The 27,718-nt window shown below is 41.7% G+C and overlaps 2 protein-coding genes across 2 annotated transcripts in view; both read left to right on the top strand.

Annotated features, from left to right (window-relative positions):
• The window catches only part of tap2t (transporter associated with antigen processing, subunit type t, teleost specific), a 12,657-nt gene extending 1,167 nt beyond the window's left edge, over positions 1-11,490 (top strand). The window contains exons 2-12 of the mRNA XM_034707470.1: positions 666-1,208; positions 1,328-1,442; positions 3,261-3,391; positions 3,494-3,699; positions 5,130-5,327; positions 5,416-5,544; positions 5,625-5,816; positions 5,892-6,065; positions 7,593-7,752; positions 7,835-7,971; positions 10,756-11,490. Coding sequence (XP_034563361.1) covers positions 710-1,208; positions 1,328-1,442; positions 3,261-3,391; positions 3,494-3,699; positions 5,130-5,327; positions 5,416-5,544; positions 5,625-5,816; positions 5,892-6,065; positions 7,593-7,752; positions 7,835-7,971; positions 10,756-10,941 — 2,127 coding nt within the window. The 5' untranslated portion in view covers positions 666-709 and the 3' untranslated portion in view covers positions 10,942-11,490. The remainder of the gene's footprint in view (positions 1-665; positions 1,209-1,327; positions 1,443-3,260; positions 3,392-3,493; positions 3,700-5,129; positions 5,328-5,415; positions 5,545-5,624; positions 5,817-5,891; positions 6,066-7,592; positions 7,753-7,834; positions 7,972-10,755) is intronic.
• A 1,516-nt stretch (positions 11,491-13,006) lies between these two features.
• Positions 13,007-27,718, top strand: part of acsf2 (acyl-CoA synthetase family member 2) — a 33,562-nt gene continuing 18,850 nt past the window's right edge. Inside the window, exons 1-8 of the mRNA XM_034707471.1 lie at positions 13,007-13,356; positions 18,379-18,574; positions 21,231-21,359; positions 21,436-21,489; positions 22,739-22,857; positions 23,363-23,525; positions 24,506-24,601; positions 24,842-24,993. Of these exons, the coding sequence (XP_034563362.1) occupies positions 13,232-13,356; positions 18,379-18,574; positions 21,231-21,359; positions 21,436-21,489; positions 22,739-22,857; positions 23,363-23,525; positions 24,506-24,601; positions 24,842-24,993 (1,034 nt within the window). The 5' untranslated portion in view covers positions 13,007-13,231. The remainder of the gene's footprint in view (positions 13,357-18,378; positions 18,575-21,230; positions 21,360-21,435; positions 21,490-22,738; positions 22,858-23,362; positions 23,526-24,505; positions 24,602-24,841; positions 24,994-27,718) is intronic.

Raw genomic sequence — 27,718 nt, 5'->3', positions numbered from 1 at the left:
TACAACCTAAAGTTATATTTAATCTACATCATATCAAATTAATTACAAATATATTTCAGATTAAAACATAGAATTTATTTAATTTGAGGTGTCATAGTCCTCTAATAAGATAAAAACAAGTCTCACAATAAAATCTTTTTAGTCTTTTTTGGTGATTATTTTTTTGACCTATCTTTAAATATTTTGCTGATTTTATTTATTTTTTAAACACTTTTGCTTATTTATTAGAAAGACATTAATGAAATACTCATTTATACTTTATTTATTATTTATTGAGTGGAAATCACCTCCTTTTTTAAGGGTCACAGTCATAGTTTGTCAGCACTAGGATCCAAACACTTAAAGTGAAGGTAAAGTGGTGAAGTCTGGGTTATAACAGGGGTATTTGTTCAGTTCAGGACCCAAAAAGTGGGTAATAGGCCAGACATCAGAGGCTGGTGCTCAGGGTCTTAAAGAGGGGTAAGTCTAATAATAAGTAACAAACAATAGAAATCTACTACTCTCTTCTACTCGTACTTTCCTCCATTATTAAAGTTTTTTTAAGGACCAGTTAAGCTTCTTTTTCAGCCACTTGTTTCACTTTTCTTCCTGTAACTTTAAGTTGTTTTTCTGTTGTTGACATAAAGGTTCATCCTGGTTTTTAACAGAAGGATTTGTCGTTCCAGGTCCAGATCCAGCCTCCTGAAGTTTGAACATCCCACCTCTGAAAATGAAGGAGGCGACAGCATGTGGGTTAATCCTCCTTCTCTTTGACGTGGTCTTGTATTTGGGTCTATGGATCGGTCTGTTGGTGCTGAAGTGCCCCAGCTGTGGTGGACTAGCTGCAGTGTGGGCCTTCGGGGCCGCGAAGTGGATCAGTCTCCACGTTTTCACCTCCGTCCTCACTGATGGGAAGCCACCAGCTGTGCTCGGCAGGTTTGTGGCTCTGCTCTGCCTTCTGTCTCCCGTGTTTGAGAGCGGACAGTTCCTCATGGCTGCTCCCTCAGAGCCTTACAGAGGACCGTCACCTGACCTCGGCATGCTGCTCCTGGGGCCGGTGTCCTCGGCAGTGGCCTGTGTGATTTGGGAGAAAGGACTTCTTCCAGAAGGGAAGGTGAGAGAGGAAAAACTGGATGCCAGAAAGCTGCTCCTGAGGGTGCTGCAGTACTTCAAACCGGACACTCTTTATCTGATCGCAGCTTTCAGCGCTCTCATCTTAGGCGTCTTCTGTAAGTGTGAAGACAAAGTTAAATATTAAGGGCGGGGCATTTTAATTTAAACATCTATATATACAATATTCTGTTTTAGCCCTGTGTTTGTATTCACTTTCATTCACCTCTTCTTCCAGGTGACTCGTACATCCCGTTGTATCAGGGGAAGGTGATCGACATGCTTGGAGGTCCAGTGCTGCAAACCAGCTTCGGCTACACGATCGGACAGCTGGCCCTTTTCTCTCTGGGAAGGTGATTTAAACAATAATGATAATAATAACTTATATATACATATATAGCACTTTTCAAAACAGGATTATAAAGTAGTTTACAAATACAAAAAGAAGAGAAAATTTAACAAAAATAAAAAATAAATAAAAGGGAAATGTGAAGAATACAATGATTAAAAATAATCATTCAAATTAAAACAGAGCAGCAGGGAGTAAAGCATCATAAGAGCTGCCATAAAATGGCAGTAGAGGTAAATAAAGAATAATAAAGAAGTAAATAAAAAAAGGTAGACCACGAAAAAAATTAAGAAGAATAAAACCAACCGAAAATAAAATATTAAAATGATAATAAACTTAATTTATATAACACTTTTCAAAACAGGGTTACAAAGTGCTTTAAAAATAAGAAAGAAACTAAAAGACCAAAAAGAGAAAAGTGAGGAAGAGTATTACTTAAAGTTTAAAAAACTTCAGCAAAAAAATCCACAAAGTGACAGAAATATAAATAAAGATAAAAAGGTTATGATCACAAAAGATAAATGAAATAAAACATTATTAAAGGCTAAAAAAACAACAGATTAAAGGAAATAAAAAAATGTTGGAAGAATAAAAACAACAAAAGATAAAAGGTTAAAACAATCAAAAGATTATAAATATTAAATATAAGATCCTGCCCGTGATAATGAAGGATTAAAACACGCTCAGATAACATCTCCTGTAAAAACTCATCTACAAAAATATGTCTTTAGAAGAGATTTAAAAGAGGATAAAGAGTTTGATCTTGGCCCGTTCACCTTTGGTCCCCAGCTTTGACTGTGGGAGGGCGATCAGAGCCTCAGGTGAGGACCTCAGGGTACAACCGGGGACGTATGGGCTGAGGAGATCAGATATGTACTTGAGTGGAAGACCGGAGCAACAAACTACAATGCATCCAGAACTCTGCTGCCCGCCTGCTCACCCACACCCGCTCCCGTGACTATATCACCCCTGTCCTCCAAAACCTCCACTGGCTCCCTATCAAACAGCGCATACATTTCAAAATCCTCCTTCTCACCCACAAAGCCCTCCATAACCAGGCCCCCTCTTACCTCACCGACCTGCTCCATCACCACACCCCCTCCCGTAACCTCCGATCCTCCAATGCCCACCTCCTCTCCCTACCACCTGACACCAAGCACCGAACCTTGGGGGACAGAGCTTTCTCTGTCGCCGCCCCCCACCCTCTGGAACGCCTTACCACTTAACATTTGAACCTGCCCCAACCTGTCCACCTTCAAATCACTCACCAAAACCCTCCTGTTTAGAACTGCTTTTAACGTATGATTTCTTCTAAATGTATTTTATTCATGTTTTTATTATTCTGTTGTTTTATATGATGTTTTTATCCTTTGTGCAGCGTCTTTGAGTTTTCAGAAAAGCGCTTTATAAATAAAATGTATTATTATTATTATCTTTAAAATCAATTCTAAAATGTATCTGGAGCCAGTGAACGGATGCTTAAACAGGAGTGATGTGGTCTCTCTATTTGGTTCTGGTAAGAAGTCAGGGCTGCTGTGTTGTGGTGGAGCTGTAACAGTAGTCCAAACAGGAGGAGACAGAAGCATGTGTGACCGTCTCAAGGTTCTTTCTGGATAAAAACAACCAAACTTTAGAGAGTCTCCTCCACTGCATGAAACAAGAATATGTGACTAAATCAACATGCTGGTTCAGAATCAAAGATGACATCTTCGTTTCTAAAGACACTAACTAATAATTTGGTTTGAATAAAGGAAACGGTTTTCATGATTTCATAATGTAGTAAATATTGATTTCTTCTTTTTTCTCTGTTTTCATCAAACAGCGCCGTGTTCTCCGGCCTAAGAGGAGGCATGTTTAAGATCAGTCTCTGCAGGCTGAACAACAGACTGCAGCATGTCCTGTTTCACTCCCTCCTGCAGCAAGAAGTGCACTTCTTCGATGAAAACAAACCTGGTGAGAGACATCACAGCACACACACACATGCTGATGTAGGATAAGGGTCAAACAGGTTTCAGTTTCAGTTTAGTTTCAGCTTCCTGATCTTTGTCTCCTCAGGTCGTCTCTCCTCCCGCCTTCACTCCGACGTGGACCGAATGGGTCGCACCGTCGCTCTGAACGCCAACGCGCTGGTCCGCAGCACGGTCAAAACCGTCCTCATGCTCAACGTGATGATGCAGCTGTCCTGGGAGCTCACTGTGCTCACCTGCATCGAGATGCCTCTGCTGGCCATCATGCAAAAGAAATACATCACCTGGTCTCAGGTCGGTGTCACTGAAGGAACCCGGTTTATTAAAAATGATAGTGTTAAAATGATATCATGTGTGATGAGGAGTCATAGGTGAGATGACAACAGTACTCTCAGCCACCAGTAGGGGGCGCTCCAGGGCTGAAAGTTACTGCTTTCACCTGCTGCAGCAATGATTGAGTGAAGTCCTCAGTTCCCTTTTTTTAAACTTCTCTGATTCCCAGATGGAAGTAAATGAAGAAATGAAGTGAAGGGGTCTTTTTCTCGTCTGTTTTTGCAACAATCAGATAAAAAATGGGAGAATAAATGATAAGGAAAGACAGGATTGATTTAGAAACATGCTCACTGAAGAGAGAGGAAGAGACAAACACTGAATCAAGTGAATTCAAACACTACCTTGGTTCACCTCAAACTTCCTCAAATTAAACAACAATAAAACTGAACTTCTTCTAATTGGCACAAAATCTACAAACAAACTCCATAATTTCTCTATTCCCATCGACAACTCGCCCCTCTTCCCCTCCCCTCAGGTTAAGAGTCTGGGTGTCATCCTCGACAGCACCCTCTCCTTCACCTCCCATATCAACCACGTCACCCGCTCCGCCTACTTTCACCTCCGCAATATTAACTCTCTCCGTCCTTCACTCACTCCCCACTCCACCGCCATTCTTGTTCACAGCCTCGTCACCTCCCGTTTGGACTATTGCAACTCCCTTCTGTTTGGCCTCTCCCACAAAACCCTCCATAAACTACAACTGGTTCAAAATTCAGCCGCCCGTATCATCACACGCACCGCCTCCATCCACCACATCACACCCATCCTGCAACAGCTCCACTGGCTCCCCATCACACACCGGATCAACTACAAAATACTTCTCCTCACCTTCAAATCCATACACAACCTCGCCCCCTCCATATCTCTCTGACCTCCTCCATACTGCCACACCCGTCCGCACCCTCAGATCCTCCTCCTCCATCCACCTCACTGTCCCCCCCTGCTCGCCTTGTTACCATGGGGAGCAGAGCCTTCAGTCGCTCTGGAACTCTCTCCCACCTGACCTCCGTAATACTGACTCACTCCCACATTTTAAATCCAAACTCAAAACTCACCTGTTTAAAGTGGTTTACTCCATCTGACCACAACTCCTCTGTCAATTCACTTAACACTTTTTTAATTGTGTTTTATTTCCTGTTTGTTATTTAAACTCTGTTTGTTTTTAATGTTGTAAGGTGACCTTGAGTGCCAAGAAAGGCGCCTATAAATAAAATGAATTATTATTATTATTATTATTATTACCTTAATCATTGGAGCGTAGAAATGAGTCTGACATTTTTAAATCTGTATTTTATTTTGTGACATCAAAGACATTTAACTATCATACATCATCAGTCTGCTCTCGTGTGATTCATCTTCACTGAATCGATCCGTGTCTCTTTGTCAAACAGGAGCTGAAGGATCAGATGCAGGAGTGCCTCGCTCAGAACAAAGACCTGGCGTTCCAGACCTTCAGTAAGATCCAAACTGTCCGCAGCTTCAAGGCTGAAAAAGACGAACTGAGGAGGTACAACGAGGCTCTGCAGCAGATGTCTGCTGTGAAGCGTCGTTCAGAGATCTACAGCTCGGCCTTCAGCTTGTGTCGGAGGGTAAGAGCAGGTCAACTCATCTTGTAACTCCTTTCATGTTAACTTCAAAGTGTGTCTGATATCTCTCTGCATCCCTGTTTTCATGTAGCTGGTGAGTCTGGGGATTAAAGTCCTCATGTTGGTCGAGGCCCGTAGTCTCATCTCGTCCGGTCGCCTCAGCATCGGGGGTCTCGTTTCTTTCCTCCTGTACCAGAAACCCATGTCGTACAACCTGAGGGTGAGCTGGGACTCTGATGTCATGTTGTTAGATCTAAAGTATTGAAGCTTGTTGATGCTGAATGTTTGTTTCCTCATCAGGAGATCATGTATTCTTACGGAGAGACGGTGTCCACAGTCGGAGTCATCGCCAAAGTGTTCAGTTACCTGGACAGAAAACCCAAGTGTAAGGAGGCGGGAGATTTAGCTCCTGAGACTCTGAAGGGGAGAGTTGTTTTCCAGAAAGTCTCCCTCACGTATCCTTCAGCGACTGAAGAGAAACCCGCTCTGAAGGTAAGAAAACACTTCACTTTATAACGTTCTGTGAAACTTTAAAGCCATCACTTCATCATGAAATACTCTGTGCAGTCGGTTTCTCTGGAGCTGAAGCCCGGGAAGATGACCGCCCTGGTCGGACCGTCCGGCAGCGGGAAGACTTCCTGCGTCAGCCTCCTGAAGAGGCTGTATGAACCTCAGGAGGGCCAGATCCTGCTGGACGGGAAACCGCTGCATCATTATGATCACAAATACCTCCATCAGAAGGTACGGTCTTTAACTTTACATACCGGACGTCACAGAGTGCTTCAAAAACACCAAAGTGAGACAAAAGACAGAACACGGTTACAAGCTCTCCTGTGTTGTTGCAAAGTACTTTATAAGACCAAAATCAAGTTTTATAGTTTCCTGAAGTTTTTAAAAGTTTTAAACGTTTGTGTCTATTATTCTTTTAATGTCTGACACCATGTCAGAAGGCGTTTGAGAACAGTGAAGCTCGTTCTTTGAGTTTACAGTACGTCCAGAATCAGATGTTTATGAGTGATTAATGAGTGAATGTTTGTACAGGTCTAGATCAAACTCCAGAAAGGTCTATGGTTAGTAACTTTAAGAAAGAAAGAAAGAAAGAAAGAAAGAAAGAAAGAAAGAAAGAAAGAATGGAAAGAGGAAAGAATGAAAGAGCAAAGGTAAGAAAGAAAGTAAGTGGAAAGAAAAAAGAGAAAGAAGTAAAGAAAGCAAGAAAGAAAAGAAGTGACAGAAAGTAAGGGAAAGAAAGACAGAAAGAAAGAAAGAGGAAAGAATGAAAGAGCCAAGGTAAGAAAGAAAGAAAGAAAGTTGGAAAGAAAGAAGAAAAGAAAAAGAAAGAAAGAAATAAAGAGAAAAGAAGAAGAAAGACAGAAAGAAAGAAAGAAAGAAAGAAAGAAAGACAGAAAGAAAGAGAAAAGAAGAAGAAAGACAGAAGGAAAGAGAGAAAGAAAGAGCAAAGGTAAGAAAGAAAGTAAGTGGGATTAAAAAAGAAAGAATTAAAGAAAACGAAAAGAAAGGACAGAAAGAAGGGAAAATGGAAAGAAAGAAAGAAGAAAATAAGAAAAAAGAAAGAAAGAAAGAAAGAGGGAAAGAATGAAATAGCAAAGGTAAGAAAGAAAGTAAGTGGGAAGAAAAAATAAAAAAGAAAGAAGCAAAGAGAAAGAAAGAAAGAAAGAAAGGCAAAGAATGAGAGAGCAAAGGTAAGAAAGTAAGTGGGATTAAAAAAGAAAAAAGAGAAAGAAGTAAAGAAAACAAGAAAGAAAAGAAAGGACAGAAAGTAAGGAAAAGGGAAAGAAAGAAAGAAGAAAATAAGAAAAAAGAAAGAAAGAAAGAAAGAAAGAAAGAGGAAAGAATGAAATAGCAAAGGTAAGAAAGAAAGTAAGTGGGAAGAAAAAATAAAAAAGAAAAAAGAAAGAAAGAAAAAAAGAAAGAAGTAAAGAGAGAAAGAAAGAGACCCAAAAAGGGAATCTACGGCAGAGATCCAGAGGAACCTACGAGACAAGGGAGCTCAGGGACTCCAGAAAGGTCTATGGTTAGTAACTTTGATGGGACAGGAAGAGTTAAAGTGAGAGACAGGCAGAGAGAGGAGAGAGAGGGAAAGACAGGATCCCAGTGTGTCAGTCTAAGCCTATAGCAGCATAACTAAGACCTGGTCCAAGCCTGATCCAGCTCTAACTATAAGCTTTATCAAAAAGGAAAGTTCAAAGATGTAAACATTCACAGCAGAATTCTCCTCCTGAACTAAAACGAGTTCCTCTCGTTCTTCAGGTGGCCTTGGTTTCCCAGAATCCTGTGCTGTTTTCTGGATCTCTGAGGTACAACATCGAGTACGGCCTGAAGGACTGCAGCTTGGAGAAGGTGAGAGAAGCTGCAGAGAAGGTCAACGCTGACGGCTTCATCTCTGAGCTGGAGAACGAATACGACACAGGTACGCAGGGAACACATCTGGTGCATGATGTCTGCAGAGGATGTGACACTGTATTAAAACCTTTTGATCCTCTTGTTCTCAGATATCGGGGAATCTGGTGGCAGACTCTCAGGTGGACAGCAGCAGACCATCGCCGTCATCAGGGCTCTGGTTCGAGACCCGCAGGTCATCATACTGGACGAGGCCACCAGCAAACTGGACGTTAATGTGCAGCATGCTGTGAGTGAAATACTGATAGCTTATCATCATGGCTCCACGTCACTCAGGCCTCAGATGTTTGATAATAGTCTGATGGACTTTATTGATGCATAAATGGTTTATGTTTGTGTTGCAGCAGCAGGTTATCAGAGAAAATGAGGCAGAAAGAGACACGTGGGGAAAATAAGATATGTCCTGAATGTGAAAAATGTTCTCAACCCCTGCAGCACATTCAGTCCCTGAGTGAAAACCACTGAGAGGTTAAAGTTCAAGCTAAATCACAGCATGCAACACGAATCACTGCAGACAGAAATCAGTGAGCTTCTGTTTCTACTCCATCGTTTGTTAAAGTTAATCCTGCAAACTTCAAATCTATGACTCACTTTTTGAAGAAATGTTTAAACCAAAGGAGGTTTTTAAAGTAATTTCTACTTCCTCATACTTGTTTTTCTGAATCCTTCACACCTTGAATTAACCAGAGCTCAACTCCTACCTGAAGCTGACGTCTCCACGAGGACAGACCCGTCCTCACATGTCTGCAGCTTTACTGATGTAATCATTTCTAAGATAACATGCAGGAGGAGATAAGATCTATCATTCCTCCTGCTCCTCGTGTTGACAGGTAGATAGATTCAGACTGAAACGACCTCTCAGCTGGCTGGGTAACTATTTTTTAAAGGAATGCAGTCAAGGTGTCCTAGGTGTGGCTCTGGTTCACAGCAGTCTGACTGCTGTGAAGCAGAGCCACACCTAGGACACCATGACTGTGTGTAAGGAAAGTTAAGGCTTCTCTGTATGTCAGAGATTATTAAAAAAGGCTTTAGCAAACACAAAATGAGGGCTTAAGCTGCAAACATGAATGATCTCTGCAGCCGGGCTCCTTTTAGTGATGGTTTGAAGCCGAGGGAAACAAACTGCTGCATGAGTTTCTGCAGATTCTGATTCAACTGTCCCAAAATCTGAGGTCATCAAAAGAAGCACGGGCAGGATCTTTTAGGTGTAGTACAAGATGCATGACAAAGAATACAATTCCAGGAAGAAGAGAGCTTCAACTACTGATAGATTTACTGATGCATTCAAGGACAGGACAATATTCTGCAAATGATTCGTCATGTTAAAAGTTTGTCAGACAGAACGAGACATTCTGAGATTTAACTTTAGACTTCCTGGTAAATGATCAGCAGATGTCATGGTAATAAAAGTAAGTGACCCTAACCTGGTCGGTCTAACATGAGTCTGGTCCTTCTCAATGTCTCTCTCCTCTCTCTGCCTGTCTCTCACTTTAACTCTTCCTGTCCCATTAAAGTTACTAACCATAGACCTTTCTGGAGTCCCTGAGCTCCCTTGTCTCGTAGGTTCCTCTGGATCTCTTTCTTTGTTTATATAATCTCTTCTTTCTTTCATTCCTTCTTTCCTGCTGTCCTTCTGTCTTTCATTCTTTTCACCTTTATTTTCTCTTCTTCTTTCTTTCATTCATTTTTCCTTTCATTTCTTTCTTTCTTTCTTTCTCTCTTTGTTCTTTCCATTTTTCTTCATCCTTTATGTCTCCTTTACTCATCCTGTCCTTTCCTTCTGTCATTCCTTCACCATTTATTCTCCTCTTTTTCTTTCTTCTGTTCTCCCTCTCTTTTCTCTTTTCTCTTTTCTTAGACCTTTCTGGAGTCCCTGAGCTCCCTTGTCTCGTAGGTTCATCTGGATCTCTGCTGTAGATTCCTTTTTTGGGTCTCTTTCTTTCTTTCTTTCTTTGTTTATTTCATTTCTCCTTTCTTTCATTCCTTCTTTCCTGCTGTCCTTCTGTCTTTCATTCTTTTCACCTTTATTTTCTCTTCTTTCTTTCTTTCTTTCTTTCTTTCTTTCTTTCTTTCTTTCTTTATTTCTTTCTTTCTTTCTTTCCTTCTTCCTTTCTTCTATTCCTTTTTCCTTTCATTCCTTCTTCCTTTCATTTATTATTTCCTTCTTTCTTTCTTTCATTCATTTTTCCTTTCTCCTATTCCTTTTTCCTTTCTCTATTTCTTTCTTTCTTTCTCCCTTTATTCTTTCCATGTTTCTTCATCCTTTATGTCTCCTTTTCTTATCCCGTCCTTTCCTTCTGTCATTCTTTCACCATTTATTCTCCTCTTTTTCTTTCCTCTCATCTCCCTCTCTTTTCTCTTTTCATAGACCTTTCCGGAGTCCCTGAGCTCCCTTGTCTCGTAGGTTCCTCTGGATCTCTGCTGCTGTGGACGTGCCAGACTCCAGCTGCTACAACTACTACTATCCGTCTCCCCACTATCCTCTCTCTCTCTCTCTCTCTCTCTCTCTCTCTCTCTCTCTCTCTCCCTCTATCCCTCTCTCCAACACGGTCTCAGCAGATGTGTGTCTAACATGAGTCTGGTCCTGCTGGAGGTTTCTGCCTGTTAAAGGAAGTTTGTCCTTACCACTGTAACTTGCTAAATTCAGTGGCTCAGACTGACACACTGGGATCCTGTCTTCTCTCCTCTCTCTCCTCTTTCTGCCTGTCTCTCACTTTATCTCTTCCTGTCCCATTAAAGTTACTAACCATAGACCTTTCTGGAGTCCCTGAGCTCCCTTGTCTCGTAGGTTCCTCTGGATCTCTGCTGCAGACTGCAGACTATCTGTCTCCCCACTATCATCTCTCTCTCTCTCTTCATCTCCCTCTATCCCTCTCTCCAACACGGTCTCAGCAGATGTGTGTCTAACATGAGTCTGTTCCTGCTGGAGGTTTCTGCCTGTTAAAGTTTACTCCTTTTATTTTTGTATCCACGTGTTTCTGTGAGTCTCACTGTCAGGGTTTCTGCGTCTCAGGTTCTGCAGGAGGTCCTGTCTTGCGGTCGCACCATCCTGGTCTTGACTCACCAGCTGAAGACGGTGGAGAAAGCCGATCACATCATCTTCATGGAGAAGGGAGAGGTGGTGGAGGAGGGGACGCACAAAGAACTAATGGACAAGAGAGGACGGTACCATCGTCTGAGGGAGGAGCTGTTCTCTTAGGCCCGGTGGATGAAGCTTGAAGTTTTTAACTTTTACAAATGAGGACGTTTGAAATGTGGAAACACTCCTGAGGACCTCACGCTCCAGCTTGTGTATGAAGGGGAGAGGATTGTGTGATTACAGTGCTGGTTCAGACACATTTTCTAAGTATTGGAGTGGGGATAACTGTACTATATAGCCACCATAACTTGGAGTCAGCTCCTGTTAACGAAGCTCCACCAGCACACTGTAGCAGCAGAATCACAGAGTGAAATCAAAGGATCACCGCTGTTCTTGTCTTTTTATTTGGAGCATATCGAAATGAATTCATGTTTATGATCTTTTTTTATTGTGCAGAGGAAGAATGAATGTGGCAGAAATGTTCACAAATAATTAAATCACTCAAATCAGAAGAAAAAGGAGAGAGTGACTGATAGAGGAAGAAAAAAAGAACAGACAGAAATGATTGTGTGCTTTTGTTTACAAATTCATGCCTTGTGTTCTGAAAGCCTTCAACACAAGCTCTTTATTTAATTGTGTATTTTTAACAGAGTAAAACACTACACTTATGTTTGTTGTCTTTGCTTCATTGCTTCGTTATAGGAGGCATTCAACTTAGACCAACCAGAGGATGCACTACTCTCTCCACATGACTTAAGACATCCAGCACCTTCACAGAAGAACAGACGGACAGAAAGCATCAGCAATGGGTGAAATAATAAAAGACTGAATCAAGAAAGAAAGAAATGATCATAAAGAACACTTAAAATCAGGAAAGGGGGGGTAGAAGTTAAAAAAAGATCCAAGGCGTAAAAGGAATTACTACAAAATAAAAGCCAGATGCAAAATGTAGGTCTTTAGTTTACTTTTAAAAACACAATCTCAAAGTTCTGAGTTGAACACTTATGGTGCATGCAAACAGAAAGCTCTGTTGCTTGTGAGGGACGATGAGGAATGCACAAAGTGAGGCATTCAAGGAAATCCATGATTGAGCTGGAAACTAAAGTGAAAGTAGAACTGTGATGTACGGGGGAGCAGAGGCTGTGCAGAACTTTAGGGATACCTGTAGTAAAGCTCAACTTGTTTAAAATCCTCCTTTCTTGATCTAAAAATATGTTTTCACATCAGTTTGAATCTGGATGTTTCAATAAGAGAGAAGGAGCAGTTAAAGACTCCGAGCACCCACTTCTGTTAAGGAGTACGCTCTACTTGTTTTGTTTTTTTTAGCACTTTACTTTGCTGTCAGAAAACCTGTTTATTTTTGCACTATTTGTGGACACAACACAGACGTGCTCCTCCGCCTGCAGCGCACTGATCAGCTGTACAGGTCTGCAGCTTCAAAGTGGCAAAACTACAACTAAACTTAATACCGAGCGATTCTGACCACGCCGATGCACGCCTGTGTCGTGGCCGCAAATAGTGCAAAAACGAACGGGCTTTCTGGCGGCAAAGTAAAGTGCAGAAATGACCCCGTCTGCAGAAACTGTAGCCTAGCTTACGTTCCATTTCTCCCTGCAGTTTCTCATTACAGGAGACGAGCTGAGCTGCATCTGTTGTGGCGCCTGCAATTACTAGTGATATAAAACTCATATGACCACAAACAGACAGAATATCCCTTTAATGCCAGTCTGTCTCACAAAAGGTCAAAAAAATCCTTACAGGAGCTTTAATTTTTATTTTATGACAATATCAGCTGCCCAGTATGAACACTGCAGGTATGTTGGTGTTAAATATTTCTTATAAAAACAAATATGAAATGTTTTTCTCCTCATATTTAACTCCATATTCAACAGAGGATGTAAGATAACCAGCAATACATAAACCTGAAACAAAAATACTTCATGTATGATAGTAAAACACAAAGAGGGATCATTTCACAGCTCTATGAATATTCTAACTCCTAGAAATACTTGCATGTGACATGATTAAACTTAGTAAGGCTTCCTCCAGCTCTTTGTATGTCTTAAAAGTTTCCTGGAGGAGATCTTTCAAAGTCATTAAAGGATGGAGGAATAATCACATGCCTTCTTTAGTAGAAGTAGTTTGGATGTATGGAGGTTTTCCTTGCAGTGCAAAGCGCCACCAGCAGGTCACACAGCAGGAACTCCCAGAAGTCTGTGAGCAGCACTCAAGAGGAGGCGGATCAAGGTCCGAGGAACACTCTTTCTTGTATCCTCTTCATTCTCTTCAGGAAGAAGTGTTGAGGTAAAACATCAGAGCGCTTCTCTCCTGCAGAGCTCAGAAGAAGCTGATCAGTGAATCCTCAGCAGGTCGGAGGGGCGCGGTGAGTGAGAGAGTCTGCAGCTGCACCATGTTAACTAAGATTGGGTCCTGCTCCCGGACTCTGAGGAGCCACTGTGGTGGTGGTCTTCCTGGAGCCCTGAAAGTCCTGCAGAGATCATGGACACGGAGAACTGGATTACCTGCAGCGAGTCGGTGAGTTTTCTGCAAACACAGTCTTTGAAGAAGTGATGAGGAGGGAAGGAAGGAGGAGAGATCACTTTAAGGAAAGTGCATGAGGATGCAGAGAACTGAAGGAACACTCTGTGATCCTTCATTGTTTAAGCAGCTCGTGTGTGTTGCTCTACTCTCGTGACTTATTCTCTGTATGTTAAATGCACTTCTGCACACTCTCAGCTCCTTTAGTGTGCACACTGAAGTTATTTGTTCTAAGAAAAAGGCACATATTGTAAAAATGCCAACTGCAGTCATAAAAGGTGAAGTGCACTGGGAGGAGACAAACACATTATGTGGTGTTTTGCAGGGAACAGGGCCGGATCTAGAGGGTAAGGTGCCCCTCAGAAATAATTGTAAAACCAAACCCAAACTTTTTTTTTTACAAACAAAAGCAACTTAAAAAAGATAAAAATGTTAGACTTAGAGCTTTCCTGCATAAATAAATAAATATTAAAAGATAAGGCAGATATTTTTTATGAGTGTATGATCTTTAAAGTAACACTGGGTGACGTTCTACCGATCAATATTTTTTCACATGATGACTATAAATCCCACTTTGCCTCATTTAATACATAAGTTGAGAATACCATAAAGTAAACGTTATATCCATAGACTGATTAAAATATGGACGCAGTATCCGTGACGTCACCCATCTGTTCCTGAGCGCTGTTTTGAAGCCAATCGACGGCGGCAGCCATATTGGAAATGTGGAACTCAACCAGGCAGAGTGTGACGTAAAGGGGCGGAGTTTGAGCCTCTTAGCCAACAGCTATGTGTTCCCTACAAGGGAGCTGGATGCTCCCCTGGTGGTGAAGCTTTCAGCAGTGTGACTGCCCCCTGGTGGCTGGCTGCAGTATAGGTCAAAAATCTGTCTCCCCCATTCATTTGAATGGGGCTGCAGTCAAACTTTAAAAAATAAATACACGTGGTACGAATGTTTCTCACATCCGTATGCTGTGGTGATATGTAGTTAGTATTTGACTGTTTTGTGTCCAAGGCCTCTTTTTCCTGAAAAGTTTCTTTTTCGTTATTAGAGTTTAAAAAACGGGGTTTTACTTCCTGTTTCCTTTGATTCACAGCCGCCGTAGAACGAAACTTCACAGGCTCTGGCTGCACAATGGCGGCGCCCAGGAGAGGGAATTTTTTGGCTTCAGAACATAGACTGTAAAAAATATGGACGTAGTATCCGTGACGTCACCCATCTGTTTCTGAAGAGCTGTTTTGAGACCAATCGGCTGCGGCAGCCATATTGCTTCTGTCGAGCCAGTGTGACGTAAAGAGGCGGGCTTTGAGCCTCCTAGCCAACAGCTGCAGTGTTCCTGCAGGCAGCTGTGCCTCTCATTGGAAGACTAGTAATCTCAATATCTTCGAAATTGCCGAATTAGAAAAGAATTCACCCCCTCACAGTGAGAGGACATCGAGAAATTAGCTATTCAGACTACACTCATCTTTTGTACCAGGCTGTAAACATGTTTATTAATGCTGCAAAGATCGTCTTTTCCCCATTCATGTGTATGTGACTTCTGGTACTTCCGGAGCCAGCCTCAAGCGGATCCTCCATGAACTGCAGCTTTTAACACTTCCGCATTGACTCATATTTTTAGACCGGAGGTTGCCGCTTGCTTCAGAACCGTACAACGGGAAGAGGCGGAGCAACGCTGTCCATTTTTATTTACAGTCTATGTTCCCTACCGGGAGTCAAGTCAGTCATGTCCTTATTTGGGCAAAAACTTGTAATCTTAATATCTTCTGAACCGTCATGTTAGAAAAATATCCAGCCCCCGTCCAGTGTGTGCCGATAGAGAGATTAGCTTCGTAGGGCCAAGCCGTTTTTTGAACTAGGCTGTAAACATGTTTATTAATGCTGCAAAGATCGTCTTTTTCCCATTCATGTCTATGTGGTTTCCGGTGTTTCTGCAGCCAGCCTCAAGCTGACACTTCTGCATGGGCTTCATCGTTTGAGACCGGAGGTTGCCGCTTGGTTATGTCCCATTATAGAAATAGTCCCAGACAGATGTTCCTAAAGGGAAACAAAATTGTGTCTTATCGTATCATATCATATCATATCGTATCATAATGTATTGTGTTGCTACTTATTGCATCAAATCTTATCGTAACATCACGTATTATATCATAGCGTATTATCCACGTCATCAGTATCGTATCATATCGTATATTATAGCTATGTATGAGATTGAATCTTAGTGTACCGTATCGTCCGTATCATACCGTATTGTATCGTGTTGATACATTGGAATTGTGTCGTATTTTATAGCAATATAATATCTAATCATATTGAATCGTATCATCGTATTTTGACATTGAGTTATATTGTATTTTATGATATCGTATTAAATTGAATCGTATTGTGTCGAAATGTATCTATAATATTGTTTCGTATTGTATCGTGTCTTTTGTGTAATATGTAATTTATCGTAACATATATCGTGATGCAACGTTTTGTATTGTAACGTAATGTAAGAATACGTATCATATCGGATTGTAACAAATTGTAATGCAATGTAACTTAATGTAACGTAACGTAAAATATATATATATTTTTTAAATACTTTATTTTCAGTTTTTTGTTTTATAACAAGACAAGAAAACAGACAGACAAACCATAATAAAAAGGAAGGAAAGAAATAGGCACGAACATCAGTGGAATGGAAAGTTAACGTAACACAAGTTAACGTTACACAACGTAACGTAACGGGATTTAACATAACGTAAAGTGACGTATGGTGATATAACATAACGTAAGGATACATATATCGTATTGAAACTTGATGTTACGTTTTGTATCGTATGTAACGTACTGTAAGGATATCGTATTGAATTGTATTGTAACGTAACGTAACAAAACATAGCCTAATGTAACTTATCGTAACGTAACGCAACATAACGTATTGTAATATATTATATTAACTAACCATTGGTGTCGTATCTTACCATAATTGAGTAGAATTATCCTTTATCACTTTAAAGGTGACATATCATGCAAAATCGACTTTTTAATGGTTCTCTACCTGAAATATGTGTCCCTGTCTACAAACCCCCCGAGAATGAAAAGAATCCATTCTGCCCCTGTTCTGATTTCTCCACCTTTCTGTAAATGTGTGTGAAACGAGCCGTTTCAGACTTCAGTGTTTTTGTTACGTAACAACAATATCCGGTCTGTCACGGAGTCAGAGCTCGGAGCTTGTTCAGCCCATAGACTGTATAAAATAATACTGAATCCCCTCCTCCGTTTTTCATTACCTGCACACACGTGTGCTAACAAGGAGCTTAGGAGGGAGGCATGCTAGTTGTAGGCTGTCTTAATAAACACAAAGGTCGGTTTTACTCCCCACGTCTGCAGATTTGAAGATCTAGTGGATGATTTTTATTTATCATGGATAAGTGCTAGCGCTAGTTAGCATAGCTACATAGCTACATGTCCTAGCTGTAGCTGTGTACCAAGACACACGTCGACATACTGACAAATAAAACAACAAGAAACACTAAATCTGTGACCAATCCTTCAGAAAGGTCCCGCTGCCTTTCTGGCAGAGGTCGGTTTTACTCCCCACGTCTGCAGATTTGAAGATCTAGTGGATGATTTTTATTTATCATGGATAAGTGCTAGCGCTAGTTAGCATAGCCACATAGCTACATGTTCATAGCTGTGTACCAAGACACACGTCTACATACTGATAAATAAAACAACAAGAAACACTAAATCTGTGACCAATCCTTCAGAAAGGTCCTGCTACAGGCGCCTCTCCGTCTGGATCAGATTCAGAGGGTTGAAGTAACGTGATCTCTGAGCAGCCGTGTATATTCAGCCAACATGTAAACATTAGATCAACGTGCTGGAGAGCCGAGGCACATCCACTTCCGGAGGGGGCGTGGTCAGAGAGAAAACAGAGTGTTCTGATGAGGAATGAAGAAGAGGGTTTTTCAGGCAGACCAAAATCTGATTTCAAAGTGTTTTTTTGAGCATAAACTTTAAAGACATGTTTTGGGGACCTCTTAGACCAATATATATTGATGAAAAAAGCGTGATATGTCCCCTTTAAGTTGAAATTTTAAAACAGATTTGTGAGGCGCTCCTGTTATTTTTAATCTTTTGAATCAGAGCCTCTCAGATTCATCATGTCATCCTATTTTTAGCCCGACCCTTAAATGTGGATCACTGATAAACTTCACTGAAGATAAAAGAGTTCAGAGTACAGAGAGAGGAATGCTACTTGAACACACGTGCAGGGATCATATCCTATAAATGTTAATATATAGGTCAAAGGTCACATGGTGTGTTTTTTGTTCTTCAAGTACACTAAGTGGAAATCTCTGCTGCTTCAGGACCGGCTCTTGGTTGTATACTTTGTTGGAGGCCTGTTTTACTTTTTAAGGCTCTGAGCTCTTCTTCAGCCCCTCGGTTTGCATCTCCAGGGATTATTTTGTTTGGCGTTTTGCCTTTAAATAAATGGAGAAGGCATTCAACAAAGTCATGCTGACAAATTACAACCAGGGGAAGTTACAGTTATACAATATTAGCTTCTGGAGTCGCTGTAAGAAAGGTTTAAGTAGGTCACGTCACCACAAGGCTGGATTACCAGCATACAGAGCTGACAGCTGCTCTGACACCAAGGGGCCCTTAGCTGGGAGGGGCCTCTGGTTTCTGAAGTGCCTTTCTCCAGACTGTATTTCAACTGTGAAGGGTTGATTTCCACGGGAATGTAGGGCGTTCCAGGACAATGTCCCAGTCATGAGGGTTTACAATGGGATCAACAGATTCAAGTGTTTCAGCTGTGTGTCTGAGAAATCATTTCATCAGTCAGTGTGGGATGTTGGATGGCTTTTACTCCCAACCAAAGCAGGATCAAGCTCAGGACACGTTGAGGAAGCTGTGATCTAAATAATGTTCTGCTCTTCCTCCACATTCACACCTCCTGCCTGTGCTCACACTCTCAGAACTTAAGTGTCTGACATCCTCTCATCACTCTTGTTTCCCTGCAGCGGCATTCACGTGGACTCCCCGCCCAACATCCCCACCCTCACCACCAGCTACGCCCACGGCACCTCTTCCTCGCCCCTGGTCCACTACACGATAGCAGAGGCCCTGCAGAGGACCGTGGACCGAGTGCCCGACAGAGAGGCCGTGGTTTTTGTCCAAGACGGAGTCCGCAAGACGTTTGCAGAGTTTCAACTGGATGTGAGTCCCACCCTGAATCCCTGAAACCCTGAATGTGTCCTGTCAGTTTGCAAACTTTACACCCAAACATGAGAGGTCCTAAAGCACATAACTTTTCAAACAGGGGTTGAGAAGGTTCATACAGTATTTAACATGTGACATGACATCACAGCTCCATGCATTAACAGGAGGGAGTGAGGGGCCTCGCTCCCTCTCTCCGATCATCTGCAGAGCATGTGTCTGCTTCATGATCTTCAGCAGGTTTACATTGTTTTGCAGGAACTATGTTTTTCTGGATCTCTTTCATGAAGCCTGCTAGTGCAAAAATGTTTGGTTTGTTGCCCGAAGGACTTTAGGTTGAAGAACAAGACTCACATAAATGATAACCTACAACTATTATACTTTACTGACTCCAAACTGCAGTGTTACGGCAGAGCAAACTAAATCTATAGGACATAAATACACAGGAATAAACCCTAACATGAGCACAGAGAGGGACAGTATATTCAAGTTCACTCAGTGTTGCTGCTAATTGAGTTCTGATCGCATTGTTGCAGAATTATTCCCCCCCTCTTCAATTTTTTCATCAGCTTTAATAAGTAAGTAAGATTTATTAATAGAGCACCTCTCAAGAACAGAGGTCACAAGGTGCTTTACAACAACAACAATAGAAAAATGTCAAAAGGCAAAACAGAGATTGCATTTAAATACAAAAACAGACAGATTAAACAAAGGCAAGTCTAAATAGGTCTTCAACTGCTTTTTGAACCCGTCAGCAGTGTCCACAGTTCTCAGTTCCAGAGGGAGACTGTGTCCAGAGTTTAGGACCAACAACCTGGAAAGCAGAGTCCCATTTAGTTTCCAACCTGGTGCGAGACACAACCAGTAAACCCTGATCAGAGGACCTCAGAGTCCTGCTGGAGTTATAAGGTGTCAGCAGCTCCCTGATGTAGACTGGAGCCTGACCACTGAGCGCTCTGCACACAACAACATGAGTTTTAAACTGGATCCTACATTTAACTGGAAGCCAGTGCAATATGAGGATCGGTGTAACATGAGACATCTTAGATGATTCTGTCAACAGCTTTGCAGCAGCATTTTGGACCGCTTGTAGGCGGTTCAGGGAAGCATTGCTGAGACATGTGAAAAGAGAGTTTCAGTAATCCAGCTGAGATGACACAAAAGCATTTCTAGCTCAGCTGTGGACAAAAGGTCTGAGTTTGGCGATAACAAGGAAACAAAGATGTCAGAATTTTAGTTTCAGGCTTGTATTCTGCATAAGAATCCACACATGTTGATATGAGTTACACATTATGATTTAAACTGATTCTGAGGGGGCGCTGGTGGCCTAGCGGTCTATGCGCCCCACATTTAGAGGCTACAGTCCTCGTCGCAGAGGTCGCCAGTTTGATTCCCAGCTGGTCGACCATTTACTGCGTGTCTTCCCCCACTCTCCACTCCCAACACTTCCTGTCTCTCTTCAGCTGTCCTGTCCATTAAAGGACAAAATGCCCAAAAAATATAACTTTAAAATGATTCTGAGAAGACAGGAGCTGAAAATTAACCTTTAACCTACTTTATTAAATAAAGTAGGTTAAAGGTCTTTTCATAGCTGACTAGTCTATCCATGCAGTAGCTGACGTATGACTGGAGTTTGTCTTCTTGTACCGCAGGTCTTTTCCTTTTTTCATATCAAAGGTCAAAGCAGGAAAACAGAGCTGTCACTGCTGACAGTTACAACATGTCAGATTGTGAGTCTGAGAGTTTCCTGCATGTTCAGTCCTGTTCGGTCTGTAAACTTTCACCCAGTAACCTGGGAAAACGTTTCACTTTGAACCGACTAATCTGAACTCTGACGCTGCTCCAAATTCAAAGTTCAGATTAAAGCTGTCAGACATCGTCCGTTACCCTGAGTCCTGCTTCGTAACGCTGAATCCTGCAGAGGAGTTTTTAGCTGGTTATGAAAGCAGTCAGGCCTCTTTATGACATAGAAATCAAACTAGACTATCAACAACAAGATTGTTAATTCCTTTGGTGTCATTTCTTTAAGAGAAAAAGGGTTAGCAAAAGAGGAAATACACCTCTAAAGATATGCAGATGACGAAAGAGGTGAAATCTACAGTATGTGGATGTTCTTGTGCTTTTTTTGGCTCCTGCATCTTTAAGAAGAAAAGAGAGAAAAACAGTTTTTAAATTTATTTCACCAACTCTTTGAAGCTTGGGATCATTGTTTCATCATTTCAAGCTTTTATTTGTTTAACATCTTTGAACTCTGTGAGCTCAGAGTCAGTGGAAGTGTTGGACTTGGCTCTTGATTATCAGCGTGGGCAACAAACTTTGTAGAAGATTAGAAGGATCAGAAGATAGCCTGAAGGGGCTTCTGGCATTATTTTTAGACTAACGTGAGGAATGCAAAAGCAACAAGTTTCAACAGCAGATGAAATTTGAATAAAAGCAATGACACCCAACCTTTGAAGCAAGTCGGGGGTTTGAAATTAATATAATACTGCCGAAAAATCTAGTAAAAGTTTCATTGATATGTTAATGCATGAATTAATTTGTGTGAAAGCACCCCTGGCACAGCTTTAAACATTGTATATAGTCAGAGCTGGCTCTTTGCATCCAGTCAACACAAACCAGTTAAGCTTGTCTGCATGCGTCTCTAATGTCTCTATAGGTGGACAAAGCAGCGGCTGGGCTGCTGGCTCTGGGACTGACAAAAGGAGACCGTCTTGGAATGTGGGGACCCAACACTTATGAATGGGTCCTGCTCCAGTTTGCTACAGCCAAAGCTGGAATAATAATGGTGAGTCAAAGCTGCAGTGGTGAGCAGTGAGGGCCTCAAGAGAAACGCAGTAATACAGTGATTCTGTGTCAAACAGGTGGCGGTGAACCCGGCGTACCAGCCGAAGGAGGTGGAGTTTGCCTTGAGGAAGGTGGGTGGCTCTTAAACACCAGCACTGGGTTTCACCAGCTGTGTGTAAGTTCAGATATTGTCTAGTTAGAACCAAGCGGGAACCTCCGGTCTCAAAATATGAAGCCCATGCGGAAGTGTTATGAACTGCAGTTCTTCGAGCGTCCACTAGAGGCTGGCTGCAGAAACACAGGAAACCACATACACACACATTCAAAGAAGACGATCTTTGCAGCATTAATAAACATGTTTACAGCCTGGTTCAAAAAACAGTTTCGGTCTACATAGCTAACTTCTCTATCGACACACACTGTACGGGGGGCGAATTTATTTATAACGCAACAGTTCAGAAGATATTAAGATGACGAGTTTTGCCAATTTAAGGACATGACTGACTTGATTGACAAGCGGGAACACATAGCTGTTGGCTAGGAGGCTGAAACTCCGCCTCTTTTCCTCACACTAAGTTAGGTTGAGTTCAGAATTTCCAATATGGCTCCCGCCGATGATTGGCTTCAAAACAGCGCCCAGGAACAGATGGGTGACATCACGGATACTACGTCCATTATTTATACAGTCTAGGGTTTGAATGTAACTTCTAATTTAGGATGCAGTTACATCAGCTGAGATGGTTCCATAAGTTACATCTTGAATTTTACTCCTAGCTCTGAGTCAAGTCCTGCGTGATAGACCGTTTTTCACGGCGCTCTGTTTTCAAAGACGGGATCATTTAAAGGATGAGGAGAAAAAGCTCTCCTCGATAGATTACATGAATAATAAACATAAGAGGACTCTGATCTTAACTTATCATACATCTGCACAACATTAGAGTACCGTTATATTAATGTACCGTATGTTGTAGTTCATGATTTCACCACTAGATGTCACTGTTGTGATTTTGCACTATAGATTAACGATTAGCTGTTAGCTTGTTTAGAAGCAATAAGGCTAATGTGAGTTAGCACTTAAACACCTCATTAAGAAAGAAGCTGTTTTGGCCAAACCGAGTAGAAACATCATATCTGTGCCAATATTTTAATTAGTTTGGACGTTATGGTCTAAACGTTTAGATGAACCTTAAGTCTCTGTGGTGAAACCAAACTACGACACAACTTAAGTTACAAACTAACTCGTTCACAAATGGTTTAGTGAGGATTTTACACTCTAACTTAGGACTCACCTTCTGCAGAGCTGCTGCAACAGGCCACTGTTTGTTTCTGTTTTCTTAGAGACTCACTTTGAAGATTAATCCTCTGCTCCTCTCTCCACAGTCCGGCTGCAAAGCTGTCGTGTGTCCTGCTCAGTTTAAAACTCAGAAGTACTGCGACATGCTGAGAAAGATCTGTCCAGAGATCGAGACGTCCACACCGGGAGACATCAGGAGCCCGAGGTACGGCTAGCCTTACATCCAAACTACTGAAGTTACACCTCATGTAAACAAATCAAGAAGCTAATTCAGTCATAAACTTGATAAATCAGGGATAATGTGTAGTGAGCAGGGGGTTATGTGGATTAGAATCATGACAGGGAACACCAACGTTTTTGCCACAGTGTCAACAGGCAGAGGTCAAATGTCTCTAGAGTCACTTTTGCTGTTGAGAATGAATCACCACAGTTTGGGGTTTTGACCAATCAGCATCAAGTATTACTCACAGCTGGGTCATGATAGTCTGTGGTAGTAATTTGAGTTTATTTACACTCAGCTGGTGTCACCATGTGTTGACCTCTGATTTATAATGTTCTACAAACTCATGTCATCCTGTCAGGACAAAGAGGACACTCAGATTAAACAGTAACGTATTACCTCAGAGGGAGAGCTGCAGAGTGAAACCGCAGTTATAAAACTTGACCCACATTTTTCTGTCGGTCTGGTCCCCCCCCCCCCCCCTCCTCAGACTCCCAGAGCTCCGCGCTGTGATTGTTCTGGACAGCCGACAGCCAGGAATGCTTCATTTTGAGGACGTGATGCAGGCGGGGAGCAGCCAGTACGTCCAGCAGCTTCATGATCTGCAGAAGAAGATCTCCTTCGACGACCCCATAAACATCTTGTTCACTTCGGTAACTGTTACATAATTCCTGCTGACCCTGAATAAACTCAGAGAACCCTGAAGGGTTCAGTGCAGAGTGAAATATGACTCCCATATCTGGAGCGGTGAGGAAGTGGGAGGTATTCCTCCAATCTGGGTGGACTTCCTGGTTTTTGTCACTTCTGCTAAATGGATTACAGATCCTGAACTTTAATCAGCTGAACAGACAACGTCTCAGTCTTCACATTAAAATAAGTGCCCTCATACTGACACAAGATTTCTTATCATATCAAAAACATTCGGCCACGCTCCAATTTTGCTATGAATCATGAAAAGCGCAAGTCAATCTTGTCGTTTGGTGCTCATTTAATGTTCAACCAATCAAGTGAAAACATTATTAAATCATCTTTAATTGAAAAGTCAAAGATTCAGAGACTTTTAAAAACTTATTTAGAGTCTAAACACTTATAAGAGAACATATTTGGAAGTAGAGCTAAAGAAAATAACATCAGATAGAAGATCAATAAAACCAATCTGTCAAATTATTAAACAAAATCTCAAACATTCACAAGATGACACTCTTATCTGTTGTTGTAAGTCACTGTAATAAAGCATTACACTGATCTAGTACAATGTATTTATATGATATAAGATAAAATCCTTGAGTTTTGACCTGAAAGATGAACAAACCTGACAATGTGAAAAAGTCTCCTTGTGCTTTAAGTGAACACTGTAGATGTTGTTTCATCAGTTTCTGACATTTCTTCCATAAAACAGTTAATTTATATATTTAGGATTAAAATCAGATGATTAATCAAACATGATATGATGCATTTTTAAGCTCTTGGAAGAAGAAATCATAAGAAGTATTCCTTCTGGAAACAAAGTTTTTTATACTTCAATGTAACATTCAAAAAGTACTTATTGTTAGAATGTTTTGAGGTATTTATCAAACTGTTCTAATCAATCTCTTCATACAGTACTTAATTGATTTTTAATTTGTGTTATCAGGGCACAACAGGAGCACCAAAGGGAGCCACTCTGTCTCATCACAACATGGTCAACAACGCCTTCTACACCGGCCTCAGAGTGGGATACTCCTGGAGGGTGAGGCTAACCTGGCATGTAGACAAAATACCAAACTGTCATCACCATAGACATAAATATATGTAGACGCTGCATTGACTGACAGTCATGTTGAAACTGGAAAGCACTGTCCTCAAACCGTTCACATACTTTGTCCAAAATAGGAACGAGTCAGCATCCTTTTTGCTGAATCAGCTTCCTTGCATGAACTTATTCCCAGAGAAACATGGACTCATGACCCTTCTTTATTTCCTCCCACAGCCTAACACCCGGATCTGTCTGCCGGTGCCTCTGTACCACTGCTTCGGCTCTGTGGGAGGCGGGTTGTGCATGGCCCTGCACGGCATCTCCGTGGTCTTTCCCTCTGCAGGCTACGACGGGAAGGCAAACCTGGCAGCTATTGAGAGTGAGAGGTAACATCAGAAGAAGACTCTGGATAGCTCCAATATTGATATCCAATATGTAAAGATTTTCAAAGGGCTGATTTACAGATCTCAGACTTCTGCACCTTTAGTTTCTCTTGTTATCACATGATCTTCCTGCACACTCTTCTCTGATTGGCTCACAGACAGATGAAGAAAGAACACAGAGCTTTTCCAAATATGCAAATCGACAGTGCCAAACAGAAACTACATTTACAACATGTCATTGATTTATTATATATATGGTATTTGAAAGGTTGCACGCTGTTGCCTCAGAGCAAGAAGGTTCCTGGTTCGAATCCCTCTGAGTTTGCATGTTCTCCCTGTGCATGTGTTGGTTCTTTGTGGGTACTCTGGCTTCTTCACACAGTCCAAAAGCATGCTCACCAGGTCATCATTGGTCACTCTAAATTGCCCGTAGGTGTTAGTGTGTGCGTGAATGGTTGTCTGTCTCTAACTGTAATGAGTTGAGTAAAAGACAATAATAAAAACTATGCAGAAATTAAAACGCCAGTGATGAGTTAAGAAGTAAAAGCACATTTAAAAAAGTGTGTTTTTAAAAGAGGACACGGATGTGTCTTGCCTGATCTCCTCCGGCAGGTCATTCCAGAGTGACGGGCCCTGACTGCAAAGGCCCGGTCACCTCTGGTTTTTAACTTCGCCCTTGGAAGTTCCAAGAGGGACCTGCCGGAGGATCTCAGGCAGCAGTTGGGGACATGCGTCCTTAGACACTCTCTTAGGTACTCAGGGGCCAGTCCATTTATTGCTTTAAAAGTGTTAAAATCTTAAAATCAATTCTAAAACCAACAGGCAACCAGTGAAGAGAGGCTAAAATCGGTGTGATGTGTTCCCTTTTCTTGGTGTGTGTGAGGAGTCTGGCAGCAGCGTTTTGGACTAACTGTAGTTTTGAGAAGTTGTGTTTGCTGAGGCAGGTGTAGAGTGAGTTACAATCTTCTAATCGGGAAGTGATGAATGCATGGATGACAATTTCTAGGTTATGGTGTGAAAGGGAGGGCCTGATCTGAGAGATTTTGCGTAGCTGATAGAAACAAGACTGAACTGTACTTTTGATATGTTGGTTGAAGTTGAGGTCTTTATCAAAGGTGATGCCAAGATTCTTGCAGTAGGGGGTGACAGGAGAACCAAGCTGAAGTGAGGAGAGAATCTGTGATGAGTGTGGACCTATGAGTCAAGATAATGGATGGATGGTATTTGAAAGTTGCATACCACCACTCAGCATATCTGAATATTCAACAACCCTCCTTGCATTGCTTGAAGTAAAGCTTCGTCCTTTCGGCTCGTCAGTCTGCAGAAATGTCCATTTCAGGCTTGTGCACATGTTTACATTTCAATCCTTTTATCAGCTACTTCCAATGACCTTCCAGCTTTATCATGCATCTCTAATCTGATCTCAAACGTATTAATCATGCTGGTGAACATGTGCACAGACGGCATAATTCTGTTATGAAACAACAACAACAACAACAACCCTGTAACAAAGGATTAAACCTGCTCAGATATGATTCCCACTGAGTGTGGAGCAGTGTGGTACCTTTTGGGTTTTGAGGGCATGAAGGTAAGAATAGGTTGCTTTGGGATTTAGAGCTTATTTTGGGTGAATTAAGGAGGAATTCAGCGTCTGAGCAGAGAATAACCAGATTATATGTTGGAATAAGATCGAAATAATCAGGATCAGTTGTTGGTTTGAAGTCATGCTGTATTAAATGTGTTATTATGACACTTCAGGATATGTGATGCATGCAGATCAGGATGCATATTGTGCTCCAAGTTCAACTGTTTCAGACTGTTTCATGGTGAATCTGCAGAGTCTGGAGAGCATTAGCATCGGATCCTCTGATTGGTGGATGCTCCCTGAGAGGGATCAGATATCACGTTGTTTTGTTGTCCAGGGGCGAAGAGAAAATACTCAACATCTGCTTTTTGCTATTTCAGTGTTATGAAAACAGTGAACACTCTGTAGGTGAATTCCAGTGGTAGAAAAAGAAATGTATGGGTGCCGGTTTAGCTCAGCGGTTAAAGCGTGCCACCCTCAACCCTGCAGTCATGACTCTTTTCTGCAAGACATCCCCCGCTCTGTACTCTCCACTGGACCAGTCCTCTAACTCTGCCAGAGCCCACACTTTGTCGTGGCTTGTGGTCGCTTCATGTCTATTTTCTCCACTTTCTTGTGCCTCTTTCACTTTAGCTCTCTTTCCCTGACCAATCAGAATCAAGCGTTTATCACAGCTGATGATTGGTAAGACAGCCGGTTAACAAGAAGATGAAGTTTGTGACATTTTCTCCTAAAAACGTCCATGCATCTTAGATTTAAAGTCCTATAATCGGTCAGAGAAGTGATGCATCATGGGGGATGTAGTGTAGTATCGATCTGCTGCCTCTGTTCTCTCTCTTCTCTTCTCTCACACACCTCTTTAAACACCTGTCATTTAAAGGATTATCCTCTCACCTGAACAGACTCGCTCTACGTCTCTCATTACATGCTCTAGCTATGCGGGAGTGACTGTTGTTATTATGGAATTATATTAAGCTTCTTAAGGTGGGAGTTGTAGTAATTTGCTTTCATGCACATGACAGGGGGCGGGCTTGTTCTGAGGACATTGTGTGCTCACCTCTCACCTGAACAGCTGATCAGTATGAAGTTTAGTTTGGCTCTGATCCAGATTAAAAGGCAGAAAAACCTCTGCTCCTGTGTGAA

The sequence above is a fragment of the Notolabrus celidotus genome, chromosome 18, assembly GCF_009762535.1.
Source record: "Notolabrus celidotus isolate fNotCel1 chromosome 18, fNotCel1.pri, whole genome shotgun sequence".
Taxonomy (NCBI): domain Eukaryota; kingdom Metazoa; phylum Chordata; class Actinopteri; order Labriformes; family Labridae; genus Notolabrus; species Notolabrus celidotus.
This window is presented reverse-complemented; position numbering and strand designations above follow the sequence as displayed.